At 38.0% G+C, this 9454-nt stretch overlaps 1 protein-coding gene across 2 annotated transcripts; it reads left to right on the top strand.

The window, feature by feature from the left end:
• The first annotated feature begins 252 nt into the window (after nt 1-252).
• On the top strand, nt 253-8595 carry LOC125221563 (PH, RCC1 and FYVE domains-containing protein 1-like). Of its 2 annotated transcripts, XM_048123699.2 has the most exons (9): nt 253-815; nt 1718-1804; nt 3661-3750; nt 3903-3989; nt 4066-4185; nt 4892-6991; nt 7086-7232; nt 7604-8151; nt 8226-8595. In XM_048123699.2, exons 1-9 carry the CDS (start codon nt 768-770, stop codon nt 8383-8385), a joined length of 3387 nt encoding a protein of 1128 aa, XP_047979656.1. In that variant the 5' UTR covers nt 253-767; the 3' UTR covers nt 8386-8595. The 2 variants fall into 2 exon arrangements, with proteins under 2 accessions (XP_047979656.1, XP_047979657.1); XM_048123700.2 differs by lacking the exons at nt 253-815; nt 1718-1804; nt 3661-3750; nt 3903-3989 and having other exon boundaries at nt 4087-4185; nt 4892-4933; nt 5034-6991.
• Nucleotides 8596-9454: the final 859 nt, after the last annotated feature.

Here is a 9454-nt window from a genome sequence, read left to right as displayed (position 1 = left end):
ATTTTCAATTGCTAGAAAGATATCTTGAACATTGGAAATTTTTATGGGATAATTTATTTTTTAAAAAACAATTGATATTAAATGATTATCCAAATAATCCTATTAATTTTTATTACAAACAAATTAATAATTTTAGCGTAATAAATAGGATCACTTTTCATTAAAATTCCTAAATTTATTATCAATCGTAATAAAAGTTAAAAAAAAAAAAAAGAGTTAAGAGAGATGCAGGAAAGCAGTGGTACATCTTCCCACATATGATCAGAGCTTAAATTTCTCGATTCTCAGGCAAAGTTTTGGAATTGCTGCGTTTCTCCCTCTGCTTTTTCCTCATCTTTGACTCATATCTCTCTCTCTCTCTCTACGCCAACATTTATTTCTCATTTCCTTTTATAGTTTTATTCTCTTCACACGTCATCTTCACCGGCTTAATTCCGGCGGTGGACGGAGTTTTCCGTATCGCCGACTTACTCAATCGGACTCCGTCGGGAGGAGGTAAGACTTATTTTGACTTCGGAGAAACTGAGGAGCGTTGTTTTTGGGGGAAAAGTTATCCAGATCTGCAGGAGAGAGAAGGCGAGGGTTTTATTGTTGGATCGTTGAAGGCTTTGCTTTACTTAATTCGGAGGGGGAGGTAGGGAAGTTGGTTGGCGGTGTGGATGGTAGTGCGCGGAGGAGGAAGAGGTGGCGGAGTGGTGGCATGATAATGAGTGGAGTGGGATGGTGGTGGCGGTGGTGCTGGTGTGGAGGTGAGTGCTTCACATGGAATGGCAGATCTTGTTAGCTATAGTAATGCCGACCGTGACATCGAGCAGGTATACTTGCTCTTTCATTTGTCTATCTACCTCTGTATTTATCGTGCTTTTGTTCAGGAGGTGTGATTCTTAGGGTAATTCGTGTTTTGCTTCATATTTTGGCGATCAAAGTTGATTTGTTTTGTTAATCCGTTTTAGGAGAATTCTGTTTGTTTGCCAGTTAATTGATAATTTACGTGCATAATTACATATATGTAAATGCGTGTGTGTGTGTATTTCATTTGCCAATTGAGTTTGTTCTATTCTTTTGCACATCCCGTCTTTAGCATTTGTTGATAATTTAAAACACGTGGCTCCAAAGTTGGAATTGTGATATTTCTGTATGCGAATGTGCAGTTCTGAGCAGGGCTTTTCTTCATACACGGATAGGCTTAATTCGGAGCACTTAATCTTGTTTTTATTTGCAGTGGATGTCATATTCCAGTAGAGATTTCGAGTCTTATCTATATTCTTGCGTTTGAGGTGTCACTTCTTGTACTTTTTTTTGTTCTTTCTGAATGTTTGGTCATTCTCACATTATAAAAATCTGACAAACCATTTAACATGTGGGTAACTGAGTATAACTTGAGTATTTGCTTTTCATACCCTCTCTCGTTTCCTGTCACTCTCTCCTCCCCAATTTTTGATCTGTTGGAGAAAAATGTGATTAATGTCTGGATTTAAACCTGGAAGTGCTAAACGTAATGGTTGGGGAGTAAGGGAAACCTTTGGTAGGATGGTCACAGTATTTCCTCCTCAGTACATCACCCTCCATTTCTTAACATCTATGCTTCTCAATTCACACTGAATTTGGCTGGTTAATTGTTGATTTAGAGTGTTCTGAAACTTGCATAGTCAAGCTCTATAATGTGTTTGTTTAAATGCCGATATATGTTTTGACAATTCATTTTCACTTTGTGTAGGCGTTGGTGGCTCTAAAGAAGGGAGCTCAACTACTTAAATATGGCCGTAAGGGAAAGCCGAAATGCTATCCGTTTAGACTATCCAGCGTAAGACTAACATGCCTTATAAAGCCTTATCCTACTTTTTACTACCTTATATGATCTTGCAAGATTTGCTTTGCCATTATCATTCTGCAGTTGCAAATCTTTTTTTTTTCTTTTTATGGAGTTGAGTTTCTTTGTGAATTGATTATTATATCTAGGCATCATTAATGCTATAAAAGAGGACAAGTGGTGCTTGATTCTTACTTTGCTTACCGTTGCTTGTGCTTTAATATTGCATTCAGTGCAAAGAAGTTGCATTGTTCTAAGCTTACATTTGTCTTGCCTTTCAACTTTCTTTTTATGAGTTTGCAATTCTGATATTCAGGACTGATATATGTTTAGGTACGTAATCCATAGTACTCCCTCCGTCCCTCTGCAGCAGAGGCGTTTCTTTTCGGCAAGGGATTTAAGAAAAGTTGTGTTATGTGAATTAAGTAAATGAATCTTAAAGTAGGAAAGGAAAAAGGTAGAGAGATGAAGAGAGAATAAAGTAAGAGAGAAGAAAAGTTGTTACTTTTTGCCAAAAAAGGAAACGACTCCGCTACAGTCGGACAACCCAAAAAGGAATACGACTCAGCTACAGAGGGAGTATTTGGTATCACATATAGATGTAGTTAATTACAAGTACATATTTTAAAGATCTGCATTTCACGCTCATGTTTGCAGTTTTTGCTTTGAATTGTTGTTCGAGGTTTGCTGCTATCTCATTCCTTTCTGGGATATTGCATATAGTTGATCTGTTAGCCATTCTTTGTAGTAAACTCTCAAGCTTCATTTGGCAAAAAGCAATTTTCTGGAACATTACAAAAATACATTGAGTAAACTGGTTATAATTCGGAATAATAGCATAATTTGTTGATATGTCTACACCTTTGTATCTAGCTTTACATACAAGCCTACACTTCTGAAGAATCAGGACTGCCTGTTGCCCCATGCTTTGAATGGAGTGTGGATCTATCTTGTTCATCTGTTAGCTCATGTTGATTGCATATCTTAATATCAAGTACCACTTGTAAAAGTGTCTTAGCATCATATACTTCTGTCATGAGGCAATTCAAACACATGTTAAAATTCAAGAGATTATTGAGATGCATTAGTGGAGGGCCAGGAAACTTGCCTTCACTCAAAACGCCTGATTCCTTTCCTACAAGTAGATTTAGATAAATGATCATGATTTTAAGTTGCCAAACTATTTATGTTTCAACTACAAGATACTATATGATAAAAACTCTGATCAAAATGAGCACTCCTGAATGATCTATTTATCCAAGAATGATTAATCACTGGTACAATGAGATAGTAATTACTATCAGATTATGAATAGTAAGTAAAGGGAATCATAAATTTAAAACAAACTGATAATAAAACAAAATTGATCTAAGCTGAGATTATACAATAATTGCAGCAATTAATTAAAACCACTTTTAAGTATGACCATCTAAAAATTAATATCAGAAATATATCAAGCGAGTTAAAACTTGTTTCCCTCAAAGAACTGTGATTTGAAATTTAAGATTGCTTATATCGTTGGTGGTTGATAAAACTCCTAATGGACTTCAGGGTGGCCTGTACTGTAATTTGAAATCTCAAGGATGGAGTCCTCACATTACTATCACCCTCTCTCATAGACAATTTGTGAAATTTCATTGAAGTTGAAATATTGTAGTCGTTCTGTTAAAGCCCACCAGAATTCATCATATTTCAAAGATTAGTTGTAAAGTGGAGAGACGGGATGTTATATTTAACTGTTATATTGGTTACCAAAATAGTTCAAGATTTTTCAACATTACTCCCTTTTACAAAGTCTATTATTCTTGTGCTATTTACTTCCATTTTAATGGTTGTTAACTTTTTTGCAGGACGAAACAACATTAATTTGGATTTCTAGTAGTGGTGATAGGAGTTTGAAGTTAGCTTCAGTTTCAAGGATTATCCCGGGACAAAGAACTGTAATATTTTAAGGAATTTGTTTCACTCCATTAATCTGCTTTATCTTGCTTGTATTCATTTTGGTTCCTTTATTACTGATTGTGTTTTCCCCATATGTTGGATATTTTATCTAGATTTTGATTTTAGAGATTGCCTTGAACTTGTTCTCCAGGCTGTTTTTCAAAGATATCTACGCCCTGAAAAGGAGTACTTATCCTTTTCTCTCATATATAACAACGGGAAAAGATCTCTCGACCTGGTTAGTGATGAGCTAAAATTCCTTGATTCTTTTTAAGTGGGCTGTTTGCTCATTTTATTGCATATTACTCCACTAGATCTGCAAGGATAAAGTTGAGGCAGAAAATTGGATAGCTGGACTCAAGGCATTGATAACATCAGGACAAGCTGGGCGCTCAAAAATTGATGGCTGGGGTGATGGAGGCCTCTACTTTGATGTGAGTTTTACAACCTTGTATGATCACTTTGTCGTCCTCCACTGCTGTTATTTGCTTAGTTTTAGCACCAGCTTTCTTGCTTCGTCCAGTTATTGGTTTCAGTATTGATTTATATTATCTATCTCGCCATTTGAAACAGTTAACAAATGATTTGTACATCTGTGACAAACTTTTCTTGAAAAACACCTTTTTTAACTAGAATTTTCTTGAACCTAGTTTCAAGTTGGTATTTGGTAATTATCTGGGAACTTAGTCTTGGATTCACAAGTACTATAAGAAAGATTGCCGTGAAGATATATGATAATTGTCAAAGCCACTCTTGGTGGAGTATGAGTCAAAAAGGAATTGATTGCAAGAACTGCAGAAGTAACCTTTCCTTGATGAAGTGCTTGACTGATGACTTTTGGTGACTAGCTTTCATTTGTTAGTTTCTGATGGGTAGCTGATTTAATTTTGTGGCTGATGACTCTTAGGTTCTCTACTACACTGCATTTTCCAAGTAACAACTTATCATTTCGAGATAGATTCATCCTCTTTCCAACTTGATATATTGCTCATATTCAAATTCATCGATATACCATCTATCTTCAACTTAATATAGTTGCTAATATTCAAATTCATCCAAGTGAAATGTGATTAGTTATATGGTGCCATTTCTGAACCTGTTTCAAACTTTCAATCATATTCATTGACTAAATGTTTCCAGGAAAATAGAGATTTGACGTCAAATAGTCCAAGTAACAGTTCTGTAAGTGCTACACGGGAAGTTAGCTCACCTGAGGCTTCCGTTAGTTCAAACATAATTGCTTCTCCTAAGAGCTATCGACCTGATAATTTTGTCTATTCAGAAAGGTCACATGTAGCTTTGGATCAAACAAATATGCAAGTGAAAGGATCTGGATCAGATGCTTTTCGGGTTAGTGTATCTAGTGCCCCAAGCACATCAAGTCATGGTTCTGCACCAGATGATTGTGATGCACTAGGGGATGTGTATATTTGGGGTGAAGTTATATGTGATAATGTTATCAAGGTTGGGCCGGAGAAGAATGCTAGTTCAATTAGTACCAGAGCTGACGTTCTTCTACCCAGGCCATTGGAATCAAATGTAGTTCTGGATGTGCATTATATAGCATGTGGGGTACGACATGCTGCTCTGGTCACTAGGCAGGGTGAAGTCTTCAGCTGGGGTGAAGAATCTGGTGGGCGGCTTGGTCATGGAGTCAGGAAAGATGTCACTGAACCTTGTCTAGTGGAATCATTAACGTTTTGCAGCGTTGATTTTGTCGCATGTGGTGAGTTTCACACTTGTGCAGTTACAATGGCTGGTGAACTTTACACGTGGGGTGATGGTACACATTATGCTGGGCTATTGGGTCACGGCACTGATGTCAGCCATTGGATACCAAAGAGAATTGCTGGCCCTCTTGAGGGACTTCAAATTGCAACTGTGACATGTGGTCCATGGCATACTGCATTGATATCATCAACTGGACAGCTTTTCACTTTTGGAGATGGAACTTTTGGTGTCTTGGGCCATGGCAATAGAGAAAATGTTTCATACCCAAGAGAGGTTGAATCTCTAGCAGGTTTGAGGACGATTGCTGTTGCATGTGGAGTGTGGCATACTGCTGCCGTGGTTGAAGTGATTGTAACCCAGTCCAGTGCAAGTTTTTCATCTGGAAAATTGTTCACTTGGGGAGATGGTGACAAAAACCGCCTTGGACATGGTGATAAAGAACCAAGACTGAAACCTACCTGTGTGCCTGCACTTATTGATTACAATTTTCACAAAATCGCCTGTGGGCACAGTTTAACTGTTGGCCTGACTACATCCGGGCGTGTTTTCACAATGGGAAGTACTGTGTATGGTCAACTTGGAAATCCTCAGTCCGATGGAAAGGTACCTTGTTTGGTGGAAGACAAGCTTGCAGCTGAATCTGTTGAGGAAATCTCTTGCGGTGCATATCATGTGGCTGTGTTGACATCCAAAAACGAGGTTTACACTTGGGGCAAAGGAGCTAATGGGAGGTTGGGCCTTGGTGATATAGAAGACAGGAAAGCACCCACTCTAGTTGAAGCTTTAAAGGATAGACATGTTAAATTTATTGCTTGTGGCTCAAATTATACAGCTGCCATATGTCTTCATAAATGGGTCTCTAGTGCTGAACAGTCCCAGTGCTCCGCTTGTAGACAAGCTTTTGGCTTCACAAGAAAGAGACATAATTGCTACAACTGTGGATTAGTTCATTGCCATTCTTGCAGTTCCAGAAAAGCACTACGGGCTGCATTATCACCCAATCCCAGTAAACCATATCGTGTGTGTGATTCATGTTTTGTGAAGCTATCTAAGGTGGCAGAAGCTGGAGCTAACAACCGGAGAAATTCTGGACCACGGCTTTCAGGAGAAAACAAGGATAGACTGGACAAGGCTGACCTTAGATTGGTCAAGTCAGCCATGCCATCTAACTTCGATTTGATCAAACAATTGGATACAAAAGCAGCTAAACAAGGAAGAAAAGCTGATACATTCTCTTTAGGTCGCTCCTCTCAAGTATCTTTATCGCAGCTGCGAGATGCTGTTATGTCTACTGCTGTTGATGTACGTCGAACTGTTCCTAAGCCAATTCTCACAACCTCGAGTGTTAGTTCAAGGTCTGTATCACCTTTTTCGAGGAAGCCTAGCCCCCCAAGGTCTGCAACACCAGTTCCCACTACATCAGGTTTATCTTTCTCCAAGAGCATTACTGATAGTCTAAAGAAGACAAATGAGCTTCTGAATCAGGAAGTGCATAAGTTACGGGGGCAGGTATATCACTAAATTCAGTCTGTCCCCTTTTTTTGTTCTAAGGTATTGGGTGAGTTACTGGGTTCCTAATTTTTGTTATCATAAACTTGTTCAGGTAGAAATCCTTAAAAACCGGTGTGAATTGCAAGAACTGGAGCTCCAGCAATCAGCTAAAAAAGCTCAGGAAGCAATGGCATTAGCTGCAGACGAATCTGCTAAATGTAAAGCTGCAAAAGAAGTTATCAAATCACTTGCAGCACAGGTTATGTTTGGCTCCTACGTTTATGCTTACGTTACATATATTTGTCAATTTCTTTATCCAAGTTATTGTTACTCCTTATGTAAGGAGTCAAAATACAATATGTTCTCTTAATAAATTGACTTTGCAACCTACGAGAATTTTTTTCACATGGTGGGTCATTACGTATCTGATTCGTGTTCGTCACATGGTGGATCATTACATATCTGATTACTTTCTTATGTTAGCCTTTTGTAACATGGTGGGTCATTAGATACCTGATTTGTCACATGATGAGTCAAGTTCTGTTTTGTTTTTCTGTCTGATGTTTCTAAAGAAATTTTTATTAACTGCCAATTCATTTGTTGTTGATTTGAGCAATTTTGTATGTCCAGCTTAAAGATATGGCAGAAAGGTTGCCGCCTGGGGCTTATGACCCTGAAAGTCTCAAACTAGTTTACTTGCCAAATGGTTCGGAATCAAATGGTGTACACTATTCGGGTGCAAACGGAGAAAGGAACTCAAGATCAGATGATATCAACAGCTTATACTCTGCTTCTCACCCTGACACAGACCAAGGTGTGCAAAATGGAGTGCAAGGTCCATCTCAATTGCTCCGAGATCCTACTGGAAGCATTGGAAGTGTCTTAGATGCTCAAAGACTTGAACATGGCTCCTCAAATGGAACAAATGATCGTCTGGTTGCTCGACTTCCTAATGGTGGGGGAGCTCTTCATTCCTACAGGAGCAGCGTGTCTGAAAGTCTCAATGGGCAAGAATCAACAACTAACAGTGAAGCTGGCTCAAAATCTAGAAACTTAGCAGTCCCAGGCAATGCCAGCCAAATCGAAGCTGAATGGATTGAACAGTACGAACCGGGTGTGTATATAACACTGGTAGCCCTTCGAGATGGAACAAGAGATCTCAAGCGTGTACGCTTCAGGTATTTGCTACCCTCTCATCTTGTTATAATCGATGTTCCCTTCTTTGGGAGATCTCATATGGTTTTGTTGACAGCCGGAGAAGATTCGGGGAACACCAAGCAGAGATGTGGTGGTCGGAGAACCGAGAAAAAGTTTACGAGAAATACAATGTGAGAGGATCAGACAAGTCATCGGTCAGTGGGCAGGTGGCCAGAAGATCGGAGGGAGGACTTTCACCTTCTTCGCAGATATAGGTAAAAACAGAGGTTAAGGGAGAAGATGAGCATGATGTGAAAGACATCCTGAGTTTTGGCCCTTTGCTTTTATTTATTCTTTGTTATTATTATTTTGTTTTATTTAAATATTTTGGTCGATTTGATCTGCAGGGAAGGCCATACATCTGCTTTTATGCTCATATTGTGTATATATTAAGCTCTCAAGTTATTATAATTATATTCATGTCAGGATTCTCGTTTCTTTATTAGTTTTATAATTGAATTTTGCGTGATATTCGTCTGTATATGACTTGATACTATACAACGAAATACAAACACATCGTGTACTCCTATTTTGAAACTATATAAACAATAAACTAACACAAAGATCTGGCGGCCGTCTCCTCGGAACAGAGTTACTGACTCATCGGAAGAAGCGCGCAAATCGTATGGTTCGAGTTCATTACGATATGGTCGAACCAGTAATAAAAGAATAATGCGCATCTACAACCGGTTGGAGAATGGTTGCAAGAGTTTTATTTGATGACGATTCTCAAGCCGTCAGTTAACTTTTTTCTACGTAGTTGATACTTTCATCTACCCCATACCATTATTGAAATTTCAAACCAATCCCCAAATATTTTGCAATTTTTTTCTGTATTTTTTCATTTTAATTTAATCTTATAATTATCGTGTTTTACGTCAATATAATATTGAGGGCGTAAATTTAAGAGTAGTTTAGCCATCAATATTACCTGAGTAGTTTCAGAAAATTAATAGTATGAAATTCTTAATTGACCTTCGCATAAACAATTTAACTGGGAAAACTTGGAGATTTCAAACAACGAAAGTTGACTTAAAATAAGACAAAAGACAACTAATTTGAAAGTGGTTCAAGGGATTTGGTAATAATGTTTGAATTTATAGAGATGAGGTGGAAAGAACATGTTTTCATTTTATTTTAGGGCTATTCTAACATTGACGACAACAGAACCATATTAGGATGGCAGCTTAGTTAAAGTAGGTGAACTTGTGATCGAAATGTCACTAATATAAGTCCCATTTTAGACTATTGATATTGAACTCATAGTACAAGATCGTTGTTTAA

This window comes from Salvia hispanica, chromosome 1 (assembly GCF_029641045.1).
Source record: "Salvia hispanica isolate PSC_SH4W2 chromosome 1, Shi_PSC_v1, whole genome shotgun sequence".
Taxonomy (NCBI): domain Eukaryota; kingdom Viridiplantae; phylum Streptophyta; class Magnoliopsida; order Lamiales; family Lamiaceae; genus Salvia; species Salvia hispanica.
The sequence above is the reverse complement of the archived record's forward strand: the minus strand, read 5'-3'. Positions and strand labels throughout refer to the sequence as shown.

What these genes read in the sequence shown, in the direction of transcription:
- LOC125221563 (XM_048123699.2), top strand. Translation starts at nt 768, where the DNA reads ATGGCAGATCTTGTTAGCTATAGTAATGCCGACCGTGACATCGAGCAG. An exon ending in ATCCGTTTAGACTATCCAGC is followed by an intron (nt 1,805 to 3,660) that starts GTAAGACTAACA and finishes ACTTTTTTGCAG; the next exon opens with GACGAAACAACATTAATTTG. An exon ending in TGCATAAGTTACGGGGGCAG is followed by an intron (nt 6,992 to 7,085) that starts GTATATCACTAA and finishes AAACTTGTTCAG; the next exon opens with GTAGAAATCCTTAAAAACCG.